Genomic DNA, 22,800 nt, shown 5'->3' with positions numbered 1-22,800 from the left:
AACAATATTATTCGTACATGAGGGCTACATATAAAGATAATAAATGATGAAGAAAGAGAAAACTGTTAAAATTACAAATATGAAGTGACTATGTTTATAGAATATACTATCAAAGATGAGCGTTACAGAATTTAAGTTAGCAAGTCTTAATTCATGCATAAATAACTTAATCTATCTATACAGAATCAGAAATGAGAAAAATAAGAGGAAACCTAATAGAAAAGAACAACATTATAACATCTATAGAAACTTTGCAAAGTGAAAGAAGGAAGATAAATACTAAAGTAGAGCAAAATCTCATCTTCCAGATAACCAAAATATTCAAATAACTGTATAAATACTGACCTTTTCTCTCATTTTTTCTTTCTGCTGTGCCAGTACTGGAGGCAATCTTGTCCAACCTGTCTCTACTTGACGATTTTCTAGGCTTATTAGTGCCGGTCTTGGTCTTGGGTGAAGTTTGATCCACCGCGTTCAAGTTCGTTACAGAAGAAGACCTAGACAGGTCTTCTGGCGTGTGGATCTGTCCGTCTAACTTAGACGTCTGTCCTCTACGAAATATCGCTTTAATACTCTTCATTTTGGCAGTAAATATAACTAAGTCATCAATAGATGATTTGTTTAGGTTGAATAAGGCACTTGGTTCGATGTTTCTTAAAGCATGTTGTCAGATTTTGGCATATTATTGATTATGTACATTTTCAAAGATTATGAATGCTTATCGGATAGTGTCATGATGCCCCTGTGAAAGAATATTTTCCATTAGAAATAGGACAATGAATGGTAATTGCCAGTTCGATTTGTTGTTCCAAGAAAACTGCAGAAGATGTTTTAGGAGCTTTTCTGTTGGAATATTCTACGGTTTGCATAGTCTATTAGGCCAATTGAAGAGTCCCCGGTCTGATGCACAGATGGCGGTGCTAGTATTAAATCCATACGATTTTTAGTTAGTACCAACCTTCAAACGAGACTTGTCAAAATTTGACATCAGTCCGACCATTAGTTTGTGAGATATTGCGTTGTGAGTGTAGCTAGCTTCTTTTGTTATTTGAAAAAAAAATGGAAAAAAAAAGAATTTCGTGTGCTGATAAAATATTATTTTTTTATGTGAAAAAATAACAGTTGAAGCTAAATCTTGGCTTGATGAAGAGTTTCCGGGGTCTGCACCTGGAAAATCAACCACCATTGATTGGTATGCTGAGTCTAAGGCCCGGTGTACACATCCGACTTTTGCATTTGCGACGCCGTTGCGGTGTCATTTTGAATGACTGTAAAGTGATGTTGATTGAGATAGCAGACATTGTGAAAATATCATCCGAACGTGTACATCATATCATTCACGAATATTTGTGAAAGCAATAATGTGTGAATGATTCTGAGCAGTGTTTGAAGCTGTTTAAGTGCAATAAACCTGAATTTTTGCGTCGATATGTGACAATGGATGAAACATGGCTCCATCCTTTTACTCCGAAGTCCAATCGACAGTTAGCTGAGTGGACTGCACACGATGAACCGAATCCAAAGCGAGGAAAAACACAACAGTCAGCTGGCAACGTTATGGCATCAGTGTTCTCGGATGCTCAAGGTATAATATTCATTGATTACCTCGAAAAGCGCCAAAACATCAATAGCGAATATTATATAGCGTTATTGGATAATTTAAAGGATGAAATAGTTAAAAAACGGCCCCATTTGAAGAAAAAAGTGATGTTTCATCAAGATAATGCGCAGTGTCACAAATCAATGAAAACAATGGAAAAATTGCATGAATTGGTCTACGAATTGCTTCTACATCCACCGTATTCGCCAGATCTAGCCCCCAGCGAATTTTCACTGTTCCCAGACCTCGAAAGCTGGAAAGAAATTTAGCGCCAATGAACAAGAAATCGCCGATATTCGGGTCTATTTTAAAGTTAAAAACAAATCGTATTACAAAAATGGTATCGAAAAGGTGGAAGATCGCTATAATCGCTGTATCGCCCTCGAAAGCAACTATGTTGAATAATAAAATCGAGTTTTGCCAAAAAAAAGTGTTTTACTATAGTAGATCGAGGACTTTTCAATTGGCCTGCTACATATGGATGTTCATCATATTTGGACGTCAACATTCGATGAAAAATAGTGCATTAGTTCTTTCGTTTGACTTCATTGGAGATCTAACGAGTACTGACAGATCAGCAATTTGGTATGTTAAGTAGAGAAAAAGTTCATTCTTATTATGATTAAGTATTTTAATAGCTGAGAACGACAAAGAACGTCAAGACCATATGGAGAGTAATAGGGTGTAACTATGTACAATTCATAAATTTTTCATAGAATTACATTGAACATCCATTGGTAAGATTGCCTGCAAAGAGTACAGTGGGAATGATAACCCACACAGAAGTTGAACTGTTGTTAGGCAAAACGTGACTGTAAGCTTGCTTCAAAGAAACCGTTCATAATTAAAAAGCACAACAACTGTCAACGTACGTCAATCGCTGTCCACTGTTGCCTGAGCGGATTCAATCAAACAGAGTACGCTTACGTTTAATTTAATCACATCAAGAGTGACATGGTCATGAGAAAAGAGACATTGTTGAATCGACTGGCTGGATGTTACTGACCTTCGTGAATCGATATTAAACGGTGGTGTATGCACGATTTGTTGTGCCTATCTGATATGCAAATGGGAGAAATATGCAAATAGTGCGTGTCTGGTAGTTCAAATAATCTTGGCTGCTCCGATGTTTAGTTCACGAATTTTTTGGAATTAAATGTTTTGCGAAAACATATGCTAATATGTTGATAGAATATTATGTAGATGCAGATAAGTTAAATTGACTCTAATGATAGGAAGATGAATAAATTCGAGAAAATCGCCAAATTTGCGTTAATAGCTTTGGGAGTACGTGTTCTCATGCGCCTATTGCGCCCCTTGAAGAGAATATAGCTGTATACCTAAATATACAAGGTGGTTCACCGTAATGGCCTATTAGACGTTTATGAAAATCTAATCATAATTTTGACTACCACTTTCTTATTTCAAATGGCACACCCATCAGTATATTATTGCATTATTAGATAGCTTTTTTGATGGCAATTTCAGCAATATGCCATACCTTGGCTATAACCTCAACGGTTCATGATTCATGGGATTCTTATGGAAAAAAAATGGTGGCGACGAGGACCCACATTTTTTTAAATATTTCTCCAGAAAAGGTTTTTTCGAGAAAAACCTTTGTCATTTTAGATTCTGTAAACACGTACTATTATAAGACTATTTGCGGTTTGGACCATAAAGGTACAGGGTGTTTATCAGAAGATCATGAACTTGGACAACTAAAATTCACCAAAACTCAAGATTTTCAAATTATAACCTATATTTTTTCATTATTGCAGTCAATTCAACTCATAAAAAGAGAGGGGTTACTCAAACATACCCTATACCTAGAATGAATAATTCAAGAGTTATCAAGGAAGAACTTTAAATGAAGAAAAACCGCAAATTCTAGCTTTGTGGAGTAGTCTGTGACTTCCGGAAAACAAAGAAAGTAACTAAAATTCGATGTTCCGATAACTAAATTTTACACTACATGCATTGTAATTAATTGTTCGTTGGGATTGTTCAGAAATACATAAACTACTAAAACTTTCAATTACTAATAATTTGATTAAAATTCATGAAATGGCCAATTAAGTTATCGAAATATCGAATTTTAGTTACTTTCTGTATTTTCCGGAAGTCACAGACTACTCCACACAGTAAGAAATTGCGGTTTTTCCCCATTTAAAGCTCTTCCTCAAAAATTTTAAAGTATTCATTTTATGTATAGGGTATGTCGAAAAATTCTTCATAAGATGTTTCCTTTTCGAGATTTTTAACTGATTCAACTTGAAATAATCACCTGGTATGTATATCTAAATATCTTTATACAGTTCTCCTTTTCGAGATTTTTAACTGATTCAACTTAAAATATCTTTATACAGTTCTGTGTTAAACTGCGCATGAATAATGAGCGCTTAAAAGCTGCTAATGCTAAGATTATTTGTTTAGTCATTCAACCAACCCAAGCAATTATAGTTTCTGTGTGAAGAGAGGTAATAACTATAAGAGGCTTCACTTGGCTTATTTATATGAAAGAGAAGTATATAACAAACAAATAAGCTTAACTCGAAGCTCAACTGCTACCGCTGGCCAAAAAAAAAAGGTACGTCTACGAATGACAAATAATTGGAGGTAACACTATTCTGCTGACACGATAAAACTAACAATTAACCAACCCATGTTCAAACATCATAAAATGCGATAACCAGAATAATGGAAGGAAGCACCTTCTCTGGTATTCCCTATTATGTGTAAACTTGATCGATAATATCAGAAATTTGTTGTTACAACGTAAGATAAGAGTCGTAGAGTGACTCAGTATGACACCATAATAGACAAAAAAAATTTAATGAAGATGTCATTCATTCATCATGGCTTCTATTGATTTAAAGTTCAAGTAAAAAAGAAAACTTCATTTTATCACGGTGTGCCAGTTATAAAAAATTACAAATTTTGAGTCGGGAATGGTCCAAATGATGAGGTTAAACACATTGATACCCAATTCGTACCGAGTTCCGATTGTGCCGACTGTCTATAGTAGTAAACACTTCAACTCTCGAACGGAAAGAAAAATCAAGCAGAATATGGAGAAAAAACCTAATATTTTTTATGACAACCGATCTGATCAAGTAGACATTCTTCAATTTCATATGAAATCGTCTTTTTCAATTTGAAATCGGCTGTTTTGTTGATTCCATCAAAACACATCCTGAATTGTTTTAAAGTACTATTCTCCATAATATAAATAGACAACGTAGTTCTTAAAGTTGCATTTTAGTGCCTATTTGTATTTTCATAACTATAGTTGAGAGCGCCTATTTGATTTAAAAAAAATGTGTCCCTTGGAAATTTTATTATGTTACTACTAAGATAACATTTTTGTGTCAAAAATATGTCTTGTTTTATCAACTGACTTTACGCCCCTACAATTTGGCGCCCCTGCAAAATGTACGGTTTGCCGGTCTTGGCGGCGGCTCTATCGGCGATCAAAAGTTCCCGATTTTCCTCATTTCTAGATAATAGTTTTGACGAAAACTGTACATTCCACTATTTTCCTAACCAAATAAATTATGCTCAAAAATTTTTGTTAGTTTAATCGATAAATCCATAAGTCTTGAAACATGTAGTATAAAAAATATGACTACACTGCCTAATACAGCACGCCCATGGCTTTGGTTCATATTCGAAACTCGTAACATATGCTAATTTATGTGGGTCAGCAGTGCAACATAGCGATTTGAAGATGATACCTTTTCAGAACTTGATTTGAATTTTATTATCTTCAGAATGTATCTATGAGAGACTAACGAAATATTAAAGGAACATCTACACAAATCAACCTAGTTTATGACTTTCACTCATGATTTTAGGGTCAAAACAAATGCTTCTCACTATCATACAATCTTTCTCACTTGAATTAAACATTTTAATATTTCTACAATTTTGAAAATAGAAAAATTTCTGAAAATATGAAAATAAATAAAACTGAACTCTACTGCAAGTTTCAAATAAAATAGTAGTTTTTTTTTTGAATTTCAGAGAATATTCATTTTAGAGAATGGTCCAGGACTGCATCTACTCTAACACCAAATGGTTATAAAAAAGTAATAGTCTCCTCTGACTGAATTACTGGACTTCGGGTAGACAAAGACAATTAAAAGTCAACACATTAGCCACAAAAGGGGTTCTAGATTCCCTCTGTAGGGTAAGAGCTAGGTAAACATTCTAAATAAACACTTTACGAAGTGGGGGCTGATGAGAATTAGGTCAAATCGAGGGTCAAATATATCCCTTACCACTATCCGACATTCTGTAAACTGAAGAAAGTACCTACTTATTGCAATTGCAATATTATTCTGTTGGATTGTTGGAGAAAAATGAATTAAATGTTTTCGAGCTTCTTTAACGAGAAAAAAATTAACTAAAATCCTTTTATTTTAGAAGTATGAAGGAAAATTGAAATTTTCCGTTTTCATCAAACTATCAAAGCTTCCGCCTTCTTGATGTTATCGCTGATGAACAGAAACATTATTGAAATGAAATGTTTCATAGAATCTGATAGTTGAGCTGAAAAAATATGTTTCTAGTGTTTCCCACAAGTTTTTGTCAGTTATAATACACAGTCGAAATAACAGGATGTTGGAAAAACATAACTTTGTATTATAACTCGAAAACTGAGAACTGAGAATCTCATTTCAGCGTAATAATCATATTACATACACAGTGTTCGTGAAGGAACAAATTCATTTTTAGCTAAACAGACCATTTTAAGAAATAATCCTGAAACACGTCGATTTTTGATTTTAATTTACCGTATTTTAAAATAATAATCTAATATCCAGGTGAATTACTTTCGAGTAATGACGTCACCGTCATTTTTTTGAATGGAACACCCCCATTCTGTCTCAATAATCCGATTACTCAAGCTGAGCTGATTCCAAAAATGTATCACATGTTGATTACAAAAATACAATAGTCTGTCTTCTAAACCACAAGTACCAAACAGCTCATTTTTATTGATGTAAAAATGTAACAAACTACAAGGTGTTACATTCAAACCAATTGCTGCTAGACAATAAGTATTGTTAATTTAACTAATAAAGAATGTTACGCGTTACTTTATGAGCACACACAAAACTATTGTATTTTTGTCCAGCCAGTACCAACTGGAACCAACATGTGATACATTTTTGGGATCAGCTCAGCTAGGGTAATCGGAAAATTGAGACAAAATGGGAGTGTTCCATTGAAAAAAATGACGTTGACGTCATTACTCGAAAGTAATTCACCCTGTATATTAGATGATTATTTTAAAATACGGTAAATTAAAATAAAAAATCGACGAGTTTCAGGATTATTTCCTAAAATGTTCTGTTTAGCTGAAAATGAATTTCTTCCATACTTTACGGACACAGTGTATATGAAAAGTTACACTTCCGTTAGTTTTATCAAGAATGTGAAAGTTTTGGTGATGATGAAAATGGAAAATTCCAATTTTCGGAATTACTGTACTTCCGCAGATCCCATCTTTAGACATCGAATCTGAACCACCCTGTATAGAAAACGTCGGACTTGTTATGTGAAAGAGGATACAAAATCCTTTTCGACTGGCCTGTTGAACGAAACTCTGAGTTCTATAAAATTAAAAATGAGTGAAATTTGGGGAACATTTAGTTTGCAGTTTATATTCAAGCATTTACATGATTCATATCAACGAGAATTTTAACCGCAAGATTTTGATAACCGTTCTTCAAACGAAAAGTTTAATGGCCTACTTGAGGTCCCGCAGATTTCCTAGCAGGCTTCTTACAGGGAAGTGTTGTTAGGTGGGTACGTACTAAAGTTGATAATTTATTTATTGGTTTCTTGTAGACGCACGATTTCATCTTGATGGCGCCTGTTAAACGACTTATCTGGATTGTGTTGACTCACAATCCTGTCGCATAAGGTTGATCGCAATTATATACATTACGAAACAATGACCAATCTGGTAATGAGAAAAATCCTTATTTCTAGGACAAAAAGTGAAATATGACAACATTGTAGTATGGCCTTGAAATCAAACAACGGAAAAGCATCATTCTACATTTTGAGAAAAAATTAAGGCCTTTATACTGTACTGGAACATCTCAGTATGAAAAAATGATGCATAGACCTTCAGATTTGAAAACACAATCACGCAGAATCGAACAATCTCTTATGATTTAGAGATAAAGTATTTATAGCGGACATCGACAATTATTTCTCATGATATTCAATGAACCGATCAATTAAAACGGTATATTGTATTTCATGAATGAAATACTACGTTATCTCGACTGCATTTGCCACCTTGTTATCAAGGCCATCTCAAACGTTTTAATATACCCGCGTTGAACATGTCTCCATCTATGGACATTGTTAAGTACTTTTGTTAAACCGACCAGTGAATTGATTTGAAATTTTGGTAATAACCCAAAGTGGATGTTTGAAACTTGTATTCCTGATAATTTCATAGCTATAAGAACATGAGATTCGGTGCAGATGAAACATCTTCTGAGAAGTCTGAAATAATGTTCGAAATATGTATTCGTTTGAGAGAATTTGTGTATTCCATCGAAAACTTTCAATCGGCATAACTCTTGGAAGCCTTTATGGATTTTCATGAAAATTTCAGGAAAAAAGTGAAGAATAAATCCTAATATTCTAGTGACTTGTTGATAACGCAGGTCCTGACTGAGAAAAAATTATTTTTAATGTAAGGTACATATTGTAAAACACCCTGTACAACAAATTTTCGAAAATCTTATTCATCTTCAAAAACTAAATTGAAACCCTTCAAAAAAAGTCTATTGGCAATATTTTATGTACCATTGAATATTGTATAAATGAGAATTCACATTGAAGACATAAACCTACCTGCGAATTTCTGAATAAAGCGTTAATACATTTTGCATGACAATCAAGGGCGGATATAGCTCTTTTTCATGGGGGGGGTAGCAACTGATTTTATTCGTATGCGCGTTCGAATCTAAATAGGCTTAATACGTACGAGGTACGAGAAGAAACTGAAAAAAAATGTTCTCTACAACTTGCTGATGCCGAACATTTATACGGATTATACGATAAGATTCGGCAAGTGTGTGCAATTATCCATCTGTGGCACTGAAATATCCAGCCCTCAAAGAGTCCGACGAATATTTATTTATTCTCCTTCATCTGGATGTAATAAACAAAACAAACGATTCAGAGCAATCCGAGAGGTCGTCGGTGAAACCAGATCGTCCTAATAGAAGCATTTTTGCAACAAAATACAGATTACGTATTCACTTGGTCCGTTTTCTGGCTGATCGAGCGATATTTCGAAAACTACAATAGCTATAGGCTTCCCGTTTTTTCAGTTCAATTTGTGCTAAAAGCATTTTGCTTATAACGTATTTAGGAAGTTGTCATTGATTGTAATATTTGGGAAATTAGTAATTTGAAATTATTGCATGATATATATTTTATGTGCACCAAGTTCCGTAACTTTTTTTCAGGGTTTCGATATTCATGGGGGGGGGGGGGGTAATTACTCCCATTACCACCCCCCCCCTGTGAATCCGCCCTTGATGACAATGGACAAGAATATCAAAAGTTTCTTATTGAGACCTTAATTATCCAGCATGCAGCATGTACTGAAAGTGATAGTTTCAGATGAAGAAAAGGTTTTTTGTATCAAATCAAATGAGCTTGAATAAGATACATCATGAACTTCAATAATGTTTCTTTGGAAAATTTGATTTCATTCTGTTTTCCATTAAATCTTTTATCCAACCACCTTCGGTGTTAATTATTTTAGGCAGTTTAATATCAAATGCGTTAGACTCATTTCTTGGCATTTTCTTGGAGATCCATAAAGGCGTTCAATGGATCAATGCATTATTCAGATATACACAGGTTCGTGTTTATTGTAAATTCAAATTTACTCTATATTCAATAGTACATCAAATTTGGTTACGAGGTGTGCCAGTATCGCAAATAGACTTGTTTCATAGGGTTTTCCATGTAGTTTTGATGATAGGTACTCTTTTTGGAAATTTGTTTTACAGAGTGTTTTACATGTAACTTGAAAAAATATTATTTTCTCAATCCGGAACTGCGTTATCGACAAATCACTGAATTCTATTCTATATTCTATACTCATTTCTTGAAATGTCTTGAAAATCCATAAAAGTTATGTCAAATACATAAAACATCCTGTATACAGGGTGGCCACTTTTTCAATGGGATTGTATTGGTAACTTTTAAATCATAAGAGTTAGAAGGTCGGTCAAATGGAGAAAAAGTTGCATGCATAGAAGCATTATCAAGCAGTTCAAACAAATCGAGATTATCAGGGCCGGTTATTGAGATATCATAAAAAAAGTAAAAACTCATTTTGATTCTATTTTTTTCCCACTTTATTTCAAATATTATCAAAAAATGTTACAGGAATTTTTTATTCGACAGTAAATTGTTCTCAATTTGAGGTAATCAGATTTTGTATCCAACGGTTCGTGCTCTCTGGGCCACCCTCAACCTCATTTTTTTCAATACGGACCTGTATATTTTATGACACTTTTCGAAATAACTTTTAACGCTGAATTCAACGATATATCATACAATGTCATTCAAAGTTTTCAGGTGATTTTGACCCTTATCCAATTTTCTTTCGTTCGGATCTGTAGTGAAGGCAAATTATCAAAAACTGCTGTTAATAAAATAGTCAAGAGACGCGAATACAATGATTTTAAATTTGAATACCAAGCCTTGCAAAACTTATATCGTAATGATATCAAAATAAAGTTCGATTCTGGAACAAATGACAAATCCAACAATAGTGATTTCTCGCGAGAAGATTGAGAATGTATTGGAAGGTATTCAAGAAGACGAAATAAGCAAATGTATAAGAAGTATGCGTTCCAGAACCGTTAAGTGCATTTTAGAGAATAGTGGACATTTCGAACAATTACTTCATTCATTTTCATTTACTTTCGAATAATCATTCGATTTTTCTTTCATTAAATGATAATTCGTTTAATTATTATGAATTGAAATATGTAAATAATTATTACTTGTTTCTTGATTTGATTCTGATATGTTCCATTTAGTTCAAGATGAGTAAGTTGATTTTCTCATCGAAATGTATTGCTTGTTGTTAATCAAACTAAAGGTACCGAAATGTAATACAGATCCGACCCAAAGAAATTTGGATAAGGGTCAAAATCACCTGAAAAAAAGTTATTTCGAAAAGTGTCATAAAATATACAGGTCCGTATTGCAAAAAATGAGGTTGTGGGTGGCCCACAGAGCACGAAACGTTGGATACGAAATCTGATTACGTCAAATTGAGAACAATTTATTGTCGAATAAAAAAATTCCTGTAACATTTTTTGATAATATTTGAAATAAAGTGGGAAAAAAAGAAAAATCAAAATGACAGAATTTACTTTTTTTATGATATCTCAATAACCGGCCCTGATAATCTCGATTTGTTTGAACTGCTTGATAATGCTTCTATGCATGCAACTTTTTCTCCATTTGATCGACCTCCTAACTCTTATGGTTCAAAAGTTACCAATACAATCCCATTGAAAAAGTGGTCACCCTGTCTATCTCGAAACGAATATACTTAGGACATAGTATTTCGAATAATGTTCCAGACTCCCCAAAATGTCCTGAATCTGCAATGAAATCAATTAATAGGTCTGTAAAGATCGAGGGCTCAAAAACTCTCGATGTCAAGTAAGATATTTTCTCGAAAATTTTTCTTCTTAAAAGTATTGAGTACCCATATTTGGCGCATTGGAATCATAGATATTTATTATCATTCCTTATTCGATCTAGTAACCAACATTTACACACTATTGGCAAGGCATTTTGGAGTAACCCATGTAGTAGTAGTAACAAGTTTCGCGTTTCAACAAACAAGTTTTACTTCCCATGTATTTCAGAACAATTAACCTTGATTACAAACCGAGAATACATGGGAGGTTAATTATCAACATCATTTTGTATGTTTATAGTTTAATATATTCACCATTAGTTTCGAAGCAACACTTCAACAAAAAGTCCCACATACATATAAGGATATGGGTGGTAAATGTTTACTTCAGGAATTTCCAATAATTGCTGGGAGTTACATACAGAAGCAATGGTTTTTGAATGCTCATTCTCCGAACAGATCAACGTTTCATCATTTTAAATTTTGATCCGAGAATGGTTTCAAACGATAAGGTTCGTTTAAGGACTCTATGCGTCCATCCGTCTCGCCGGCCGTAAAAACGATAGCTATCGAACGAAACACCTTTCAAATTGAAATTTTTCAGGGTAAGTAAAGATCTTGAATACCGCATTTAATAATTCCTAACCATTCAAAATGAAATTCTGCATTTAGATGTGAAATGATTATTTCAAGACCCGTGAAAAATTTCAAGATGCACCCAGTATCATGCGGACTTCGTGTTAATAGCGTCTTATTAACCAAAGGAAATTAAAGTAGATTATCGAAAAAAAAACATTATATTTCAGTAACAACCCTAACATAGATTTTATATGTATCAGGTGTCGCAAATTCGTTTTCTAGTTGAGTGATCTCATAATTCCTTTGAACTGGATAGAATAAAATTAATGGCATATTTTTGGGTGAGACTTTTGAAAGAATTTATTTGGTGAAAACCGCAACTTCATAAATTCAACTGTTACCAAGCAATAAGTGTAAATTGGAAAATAGCGTGAAATGAAGAGTCTCGTAACTTCTTCATTACTTGCTATAAACATGAAACAAAAACATTCTACAGGCACTTTTTTCAGTAGAATCCATTAGTATAATCATTCGTTTTTTTTTGCACTTAATTTTGAAGTAATAATACGAAGTGTTTTTTTTATGTGAACCATAAAAAATAAAATAAAACCTCTTTTATTCTTTTATCAAAAATATAATATATATGTATATAAATTTCCTATCTAACTATAAAAATCATCAAAAGTTTCTGTTTCACACGGCAAATCAACCAAGTGGCTATCTATGATATAATCTATGAATTTCAGATAATAAAAATATTCGTTGGCCACCAAGGTCTCTGTGTTTAACATCGTTAGATTTAAACATTTATCAATTTGAAAATGTTGAAAAAATATAACTGTCAAATCCGGAGATCTTAGTGGCCACCGAATATTTCAATTAACTGAAGTTCACAGATTATCATAGATAGGCACTTGGTTGATTTGTCGATTGAAACTGAAACTTTTGATGCTTTTTATAGTTTGGTAAGAAATTTATATACATATATATATTTTCTACATATTATATATTTTTGAAAAAAGAAAAAAAGCGATTTTGTTAGTTATAGAAAATTTTATGGTTTACATTAAAAAAACACAGTTTGTATTATAACTTCGAAACTAAGTGCAATGAAAACAAATGATGACACCAATGGATTCTACTGAAAAAAGTGCCTATAGAATGTTTTTATTTCATGTTTATGGCACAAGTAATAAAAAAGTAATGAGAACTTTTTATTTGAAGTCATTTTCCAGTTTTCTGTTATAGCTTGAAGACAGTTGAATTTTTGAGGTTTAATTCTCTCAAAAATCCCCCCGAAAATGTGTCATTATTTTTGTTGTAGCTCAAAGGTATTCTGAGATCCTCTCACCAGACAACAAATTTGGGACACCCGATACCTACACAGATATATGAAATAACATTTTCCAGCTTCGTAAAAAATTTCGTGTATGATTACTAACATTCCAATTTACTCAGTTTCCTCAATTACAGCAATATATCAAAAAGTGAGATTTTGGAAATTTGGAATCACCATTTATTTCTCCACAGGTAACTTGAAGGGATTATTAAAAATAAGATGTTTTCTTATTCTTCCAATCGGACTTCAATTATTTCCCCAGAGATGTGAACCTTATAGGAAGACATAAAATTGCATAGATTAGCATCCTCGAAATGCTTCTCCTGGCCTTGCCGTATGCCCATTACATAATTGAATATGATAAAATGTGTGTGGGAACTACCCACGCCATGAGAAACAATTCGATAGTTTTTTAGTGTGTGATTTAGGTGATTATCATCTCAATATATGTTGCGCAAAACAGTGGCTGAATTTTTGTTTTGTATCCATGGTCAAGGAAACTGAAATAAGGTTGATGACTGCAAACAACATTTGGAAGTGAATTTGGACTTCATTAGAGTGAAGTGAGGATTTTGTGTTACATTTTCAACATAAGCATATTATTTTTTTTCTTCAAGTTAATTTACTCAAATTATCTTCTAGGTATGCAACCTGACCATTTATGTAGGTTGTTATTTCGAAAGACAAACCTTTACAATAAATTGTGAATTATGAAACATATTTGAAAAAGCAACTGTGTTATTCAAACAATTTTCATATAGGGTTTTCCAATAAAAAATATACAATTCAAAGTAGTGATGGTGGCAACACTGTGTATTAATTTTTGATATACCATTTGCTTTCGGAATGTTATGCCATTTAATCATGAAAAGATGCACACTTCAACAACGTTAAAAAAAGTTGGATTGATTCATAAAAATCAGTGCTCATTTGTGAATACTGAGAAGAAAACTGGACGACATTATTCAGTTAACCGACTTACTTTCCGTCGTATTGTAGACAAATTTAAAAGTCAATTTTCTTTACACGATACCAGAGTATCAGTTCCAAACCGTACCGGGTACCAGTAACAAATTTTGTTTTTAATACGTCGACTAGTGAATCGATTAACTAAATAATATCATCCATCAATTCTTCTTAAATTTCTCTCAATATTCACATGTGAGCATTGATTTTGATGAAACAATTTAACAATTTCTGAACGTTGTTGAAGAGTACAACTTTCCATGATCAAATAACATTACCTACTTAACACCAATGACATGAGAAATGTCGAAAAATAATAAACAGTGAAGCCACTCAAACCTTCTTGAATTCTTTTACAAAAACCTTTTATTTAATAAATAAGTGACAATCACAGTATAACCTTATTTGATGTTAACTTTTGCAATTTACGTGTTTTATAAGCCATTCGAAATGACATTCGATACAAAAATTGGCGAGGAAGAGGTGCGAATGGCATTTAAGTTAGCATGATTAAAATTAATGAAATCTTCTCTTTAGGTACATATGAAATGATGTCAAACCACTGCTTGAAGCATTCACAAACCATAGGATATTTGCTCAGCCTACTGTTGCCATCAATTTACGATGTTGCCAATGTGTCACTCTAATCTCGATTTCAATTTTCTTTCAAAATTATTTTGGTTTTGTACCTATCACGAATAAAATAACAGTATGCAATGCTGTATTGATCATACAGTCTATCTAAATCGAACACGAAATTCAAACATTAAAAGCATGAGAATATTTTGACCATCACATTCTGTCAACGGTGCTGGAAAACGTTTTAGGGCGTCATGACTGCTAATATTTGCAGATAATAATCATGAATTTCCATAATTCATAATATCTAAATTTATCTTCCAAACCAATTGTTTTCCGAACAGATCTCATTATCATTTTTCACAATGTAATTTTTGAATTTTGCTCTGAATTTTGAGACGGAAATGGTCTCAAACGATAAGGTTCAACCCACTCATGACAAATAAACTAATAATATGTATAACTCCCAAACGAAGAGAGCTAAAAAATTAAAATTTCGAATGCTTCGGTTAATTTAGTTACTTGACAAAATTCGAACTAGGGTTCCGTAAATATTATCGTTAGAAATTTTGTTTTCCTGTTTATTTCGGAAATGCAGACTAGATCGAGATAAAAGTTTGCTTTTGGATTGAGAATGACAATTTCAAGCCTCGTGCAAAACTCCATGTTGATCGCTCAAACAAAACTATAAAAAATTAAAGAATAATATCAGAAAAAATCATCAAACATTTTCGTGGCCACAAAAATTACGAAATTGAGAATTTGGGTGTTGATAGGAAAAAACAATTTCAAGCTCCTTGTAAAACATCAAGCGAAACACATCATCAGAATCATAAAATTTTCAAGAAGAATATTGAAAAAGAAATACCAAATATTTCCATGATTGCAGTTCAGATCGGGTTGAGATTATACGTGTATATACCGGGTGAATTTTTTAAGTTGAATCAGTCAAAGATCTAGAAAAGGAAACATCTAACGGAAAAATGTTCAGAATAAAAGGTTGATTATTTTGAGTGGGAAATCCATTATGTTAAAATCTCTTTCACTCTTGTGGGGGTACAGGGGTCAACTTTGGAATTTCAAATGAAAATCCCCGGTTTTATTTCAGATTCGTATTCTACGGCAAGAAATTTTACATTTTTTTTGAACTATTTTTCACGATTTATAATAATTTTTCACAATTCGTCAAAGATGGCTCTGTAACCATTCGTTGAAACGATAAGTCCTCATTCATTATTGTATTTAAACATAAAACATTAAATGTTGCCTTTCAACAGGGTATCCCTTTCCCAGGCGTCAAGTTCTCTCGACCATAAATCAACCCTAAATTTTTGACATGGGTGTCTCCAAAAAAACTGGCTCAAGTAATTCAACAGCGACAAGGTCAATCTATCTGGGATGACTCAAAACCCAGTTACTTGTATTCCTAGGTAACGCTATTGGTGTCTGCCAGATTTCACAAGAGAAAGGACGCATTAGGTACTTGGAAACGTTATATGTAGCTTCGGGCATTGAATTTGTTGGGATTCAGTTGCAGTTCAAATATGTATAGCCAGAGTGGATCGATCGGCTAGGAATTGGCTCGAAAAAAGGCCAAGTTCTGGAATTCATTGTCTCCCATATCGGAAAAACAAAAATATTGAAATCACTGCAGATTTTAAACTATTATTAACCATTGAAATCTCATTTCATTTAATTTCACAAATCTTCGTAATAGTACATATATTCTAAAACAAGTTGCAGAATGGACTCCTATTCTAACACGAATGCGAAAGTTGGAATTGCCTTTGCAATCAGTATTAGACGGAATTTTCTCTATTTCAGTAAAGTTTTTTGAAATATTGTCGACATTAAAAAAAAATTCAGATAATAAATCTTAGTGACTTTTGTATTGTATCTTGACAGTTGGTGTGAATGTATCGAAAATTGAAAAAATTACGGGATTTGAATTTGAATCGAACGTTTTGAATTTTGAAATAATTTATAATTACCCATTAAATCCGTGAATTATGTCCGACGAAATCGATGTAATACTACCAGAATTAAGAGAAATTGAGAATAATGTTGCAAATATATAATTTCACTGTATCCAAAGTATATTATATTGAGAATTGACGTCTGTTGAAATCTGATAGGATCGGAAGTCAGTGAAGAAAAAAAATATATGGAAAAAAATATAACTGAATATAATGCTGTAAAGAGTTCATTCCAGCACTGTTTTTAGTACAGTTATGAACTCATTACGATACTGAAATAAAGAAAAGTAATTTATGAAATAAAAAATATTTTCATCGATTTATTCCTCTATGATTGGTATAATGGCATATATCGAAAAGAGAAGAATCGAATCTTCCAAACATGAATTAATTATTTTTATAGCTACATAAACTTTTTCATTTTCTTAGGAAAATTGTACCAAAATAGTGATAAATGACCTTGTATTGAAAGTATCAGATCATGTTTCAAGGCATGTCGAAGACCAGGAAGTTTTGACTTCAGATTCAAACTACATGAATGCGAATTAGCAAAAGCATCTGACGTATTTTTTTTCTTTCATTTTTGACAAAATGTTTACGGATAGAGAGCTATATCTTTTCATCAATATATCCGTATTTTTTAAATTTTAACCAGAGAATAGTCATGAACAATAAGGTTTGCTCACAGATTAAATCAAATTAAATTCTGCCTCTTCATTCTGCCTGGGTGTTCGCGAACAAAGAAAATTTAAGAATATTGGAAAAATTTCAATATCTTAGTGATGACAGAACCGACCGAGTCCAGATTTGATTTCCGTGTAGATATAAAGTAACTTTCAACTTTCGTGCTAAATTTCGCGATGATTTCTGCATCAGAACTAAAAGAATACCCAGCGTTTCTGAAACAATAGTTCTTAGGTTGAAAACTAGTTTGTATATGTAAAATAACCACTCGAATGGTCATACTGAGTTTCAAGAGGGTCGTATTATCAGAACCCCTCACTGAAACAACAATGAGGTCATAGTAAATCTCCCGGTGAATACCATTTTATATAGGGTAGGGCGGGGCTAGTTGGGCATAGGGGCAAGTTGGGCAATCGAAATATCCCGCAAACTATTCACCATACGTATAGGCATCTTATGGAGGAAAGAAGGAGTCGCGGGAGGGGTAATCACCACGCCATCACTAGTGGCGGCTGGACGAACGAGTGAAGCGCCCGTGCGTTTTGTTTATTTTGTGCCCAAAAAGTAAAAACGTTGTCTATCGCAAGTTTTCGTCTATATTAATCAATTGTTGTCTGTTTTCAATCAGGTAAGTGTTAATCTTCCAGATAATTATTATACTTTTGATATGTAGAGAGAGGTTCTGGGTAATTCTTACGATTTTTTTATAACATCACTTTTGTTTTAAAATTCCGGATTGGGGTTAGTTGAGCTATAGTTGCTCAACTTACCCCACGACTCAAACAAGTAAAGTAATGAATGTTTTATTTTTTGTTAGGATGCGGACTTACAAGAGGAAGACTACAAGATATTCTTACACTACTGAAGATTTAAAAAATGCTGCAAAGGCTGTTAATGATGAAGGAAAAAGTGTTAATGCCGCCGCTGAAGAATTTGGTATCAAACGGATGACTTTGACAAAATTTTTGAAGAAATTAAATGAAGGTGGTGATTCATCCATGGGCTATGCAACACCGAGACAAGTATTTTCTCCTACACAGGAAGACTCTCTGAAAAAGTACTTGCTACAAATGGCATCAATCTTCTATGGATATTCTCCAAAAGACGTCCGTCGCCTTGCCTACGAATGTGCTATTAAATTTGGCATTACAATTCTACTTAGCTGGACTGCGAATAAGATGGCCGGAAAAGAATGGCTTACGAAGTTTTTAAAACGAAATCTGGAGCTATCCATACGTAAACCAGAACCCACCAGCCTTGGTAGGGCAACATCATTTAATGAGCAGAATGTTAAAGTGTTTTTTGAGAAATTAGCGGAAGTAATGGATAGATATGGATTTAGTGCGGCAGACATTTGAAATATAGATGAGACAGGAGTATCCACTGTCCTGAAGCCAAATAAAATTGTAGCTGCCAAAGGAACCCATGCTTTGGTTAGACATTCTTAGTGCTCAACTTGCCCCATACCCTTGCTCATTTTACCTCACCTATGGGGTACATTGAGCATACTTGACTTTCTGCATTTAAACAGCGGTAACTCTTAAATTCGACTTGTTACAAAAAATATACTATGGACACTTTTGCTAAGGGATAAATTACTAATCCATCAAGCCACATAACGAGTCATTGAGACTTTTTATTGAGGAGCTTCATCCGCTCAAATGAAAAATTGCTCAACTAGCCCCGCCCTACCCTACATATAGTGATGTGGTCTCCAAGTTAGTTTTTTTTCTCGATTTTTTTCATTTCTATTTTTAGTTTCTATACATTTCACAACCTAAATATTTAATGAGGGTTTGAAAAAAATTTTCCGATGCCACATAAACTATTGTCTGATTGATGATAACAATGCTCATTTGGTACTAAATATAAATATTTCCTATTTTTTGCTGAAATCTTAACTCATATATTTTCTTTTAAAGGGGTTTTTAGGCGAGAAGTTAATCTTTCCGTAATCGACATTTAAAATGTTCAATGATTCGATTTCTTATTTTAAGAATGCAATATTTGGCTTCTCAGGCTAGGAGGATCAATATGTTATAGCAACCGATTTTTGTACTGAAATTGAGAACAATAACTCTTGATAACCTACAGCGGGCGAAAAAATCTTGTTTAGGTAGTCGATTTTTGGTCTGCACATTCCAAAACTTCCGAATGTGTGCTACCAAACATAGAATTCCCTCTCTGTGATTTATTAATGTGCGAAAAGTCTGGACGGCGTAACAAGCTCAACAGCGAATAATAATGAGGTGCAAGAAGACACAGACAAGCATTTCAACACCTTTGATCTTACCACTAATTGGAAAATTTTCTGTTCGGATTGCATAGATTTGAATACCGCTCAGACGCAAATAATAAACAAAAATCAATATACATATTAGAAAAATATATTTTTTAAAATCATTATAACATACAATATGAAGCGATAAAGGTTTAGGGCCAGTTGCACCATTTGCCTAAACATTGATTAAAATTTAAACATTGATTAATTTCTGATTTCTCTTGAGAAATTATAGAGTGATCAACGTTTGAATTTTCAATCAATGTTTAGGGAAATGCGAGGGCAAATGGTGCAACTGGCCCTTAATGAGTCTACAAATATAATCGTCAAAATTTACGACATCATTGTGCCAAATCCTTCAAAATATTGTACCTACTGAATTAGATCAATACAGCGAAATATTTTGTGACCTCAAATTTACCTAAAACTGTGTCTTGACAAAGAAGAAAACTACCAAATTTTACTGACTTGTAATCAAGATGGTAAAATAATAATAATACATGTCCAAATGAAGTCACTGATAGTTGAAATTCGGTTTTGGCGGCCTTTTTGGGTTTAATTTTTTGGATATTTATGACGATTGAAAATATCAACTTTTTATGTACTGAAAAGACATCTTTTATACATAATCTGAGAGGATTTGATTTTTTTTTAAATTACCCATTATCTTCTTCAAACTTTGACCTTTACTGCGGAAGGCCTGTCAACACTTCTCAATGAGTTATTAACAACATTATTCAGATATCCTACGATTTATCGACAAACTAATAGTGTATGAAGAAATTGTCGACATCTATTTTCAAAGGACAATGCTCCTAAGACTATCTAAGTCTATTGCCATTCGTGATTTGAATAATAACACTGAGAAGACAAGGCTGAATATAAATAGATTGAGCGTAAAAACAACCCGTAAGCGTTATTTCTTTCGATCTGATCAGGTGTCGAAAGAGCAATTTGTTTTTGTTGGGGCAAAGGTTGTTATGAATTTGATCTGTTGCTTTCAATTCGAGTAGTTCATGATGCCGATGAATACCAATAATAATCTCTAACACAATTGTCAGATATAAAGAATGGTTAATTTTGGATGATAAACGTTAACGCTACACCGGTGTTTCAATCAAACCCTATTCGCAATCAGAATAGTTATTTCTCTAATTCTGTGGTTATTCCGTTCATTCTTCCACATCTTGTAGAACAAAATCGTGCGAGAATATATCAGAAACGCACAGTTTTCATGGTTATATTTTATTATTTTATGTTGGCACTCCGAACTTTCCGCTACGGCTTTATCTGTCAATTCATCAAATTGTCTTAAAGAAATTAGTTCTGCCAACCAACATTTCTCAATGCAAAAATCACTAAATTATATTTATGGAAATATTTCATTAATTTCAATGAAAATGCAATGAATTAGAGAAAATAATGTATAATACTCGTACAGAAGGCTCATTCTACCACTCGTTCATTCCAAAACTCGCCACTTCGTGGCTCGTTTTTGAATTTTGAACTCGTGGAAGAATATCAATGCCTTCTGCACTTGTATTATAAATAACTATTATAATACAAGTGCAGAAGGTGTTGATATTCTTCCACGAGTTCAAAATTCAAAAACGAGCCACGAAGTGGCGAGTTTTGGAATGAACGAGTGGTAGAATGAGCCTTCTGTACGAGTATTATACATTATTTTCTCTAATTCATTGCATTTTCATTGAAATTAATGAAACATTTCCATAAATATATTTTGGTGATTTTTGCATTGAAAAATGTTGGTTGACAGAACTGATTTCTTTAAGGCAAATTGATGAATTGACAGATAAAGCCGTGACGGAAAGTTCGGAGTACCAACATAGAATAATAAAATATAACCATGAAAACTGTGCGTTTCTGATATATTCTCGCACGATTTTGTTCTACAAGATGTGGAAGAATGAACGGAATAACCACAGAATTAGAGAATAGTTATTTATAATACAAGAGCAGAAGGTGTTGATATTCTTCCACGAGTTCAAAATTCAAAAACGAGCCACGAAGTGGCGAGTTTTGGAATGAACGAGTGGTAGAATGAGCCTTCTGTACGAGTATTATACATTATTTTCTCTAATTCATTGCATTTTCATTGAAATTAATGAAACATTTCCATAAATATATTTTGGTGATTTTTGCATTGAAAAATGTTGGTTGACAGAACTGATTTCTTTAAGGCAAATTGATGAATTGACAGATAAAGCCGTGACGGAAAGTTCGGAGTACCAACATAGAATAATAAAATATAACCATGAAAACTGTGCGTTTCTGATATATTCTCGCACGATTTTGTTCTACAAGATGTGGAAGAATGAACGGAATAACCACAGAATTAGAGAAATATTATTTGGCGATTGTTGGCACTCATGGCGTACTTGTTTCAGGTAACAGGAAAATTTTAGAATTGCCAGTAGTTTTCCGAAGATGGTCACAAATAATTATAGGTTATTGATTGAAAAACCCTAGAGAAAAGCAATTTTTTACCTAATTCACTTATGTGGATCAAAGTTGAAATATATTAACGAAGTTATTATTAACTTCACAGATATCATATGTTCCTATTAATTTTTTTCGAATAGTTTGGAAAATAGTAATCCGATCGTATCGAAAATGAGTTATAAGTTAAAATGTTCATGCAAAAATTTGGTGAGAACTCTGGCTAGAAGTATGTTTCCAGATTAATCCAAATATTCTATGAAAGCACCGACTCGAAGTCGGTAGCTTTTGAGCGTTCGTCCATCATGTGCTCGTAGAGATCACAGAACTGTATCTGTGATTCATAGTGATGTCATTGTTGTCGATTAATTTATCTAGATAAGGGGTTCAGATGATACTAAAGTATAGAGTATTTTTTTCCAATACTCTGCTTAAATTTTATATGGTCCTGATGATGTTATCAGCTTAGCAGAATTTTAATTTTATATCTACACCTAAAAAATCTCTCTCCGTCGGTTTTTGTGTCACAGAATTATTGGGTAATTATTATTTGACATCTAAATTGGTAGACCTGAAAATTTCAGGTCTACCAATTTCAGGCTGAAATTATCAGGAAAACCAAAT

General features: G+C 33.2%; 2 protein-coding genes across 5 annotated transcripts in view; one reads left to right on the top strand and one right to left on the bottom strand.

Annotated features, from left to right (window-relative positions):
* The window catches only part of LOC123676894 (cytospin-A-like), a 90,484-nt gene that overhangs the window by 28,738 nt on the left and 38,946 nt on the right, over window positions 1-22,800 (bottom strand). For 2 of the 4 annotated variants that reach the window (XM_045613175.1, XM_045613174.1), the window contains one exon: window positions 346-551. Coding sequence is in view for 2 of the 4 variants with exons in the window: in XM_045613173.1 (XP_045469129.1) it covers window positions 346-580 (235 nt within the window). In the remaining 2 variants the exon portion in view is untranslated. Of the gene's footprint in view, window positions 1-345; window positions 743-22,800 lie in introns of all 4 variants that reach the window. The other 2 variants (XM_045613173.1, XM_045613177.1) reach the window with 1 other exon arrangement.
* LOC123675264 lies at window positions 17,935-18,793 on the top strand. The gene is made up of 2 exons (XM_045610609.1): window positions 17,935-18,063; window positions 18,253-18,793. Exon 2 carries the CDS (start codon window positions 18,254-18,256, stop codon window positions 18,791-18,793), a length of 540 nt encoding a protein of 179 aa, XP_045466565.1. The 5' UTR covers window positions 17,935-18,063; window position 18,253.

Source organism: Harmonia axyridis, chromosome 3 (assembly GCF_914767665.1).
Source record: "Harmonia axyridis chromosome 3, icHarAxyr1.1, whole genome shotgun sequence".
In the NCBI taxonomy this organism is placed as follows: domain Eukaryota; kingdom Metazoa; phylum Arthropoda; class Insecta; order Coleoptera; family Coccinellidae; genus Harmonia; species Harmonia axyridis.
Note: the sequence above shows the minus strand (reverse complement) of the source record. Positions and strands in the feature narration are given on the sequence as shown.

Excerpts from the sequence above, each read along its gene's own strand:
- LOC123675264 (XM_045610609.1), top strand. The coding sequence starts at position 18,254 with ATGCGGACTTACAAGAGGAAGACTACAAGATATTCTTACACTACTGAA.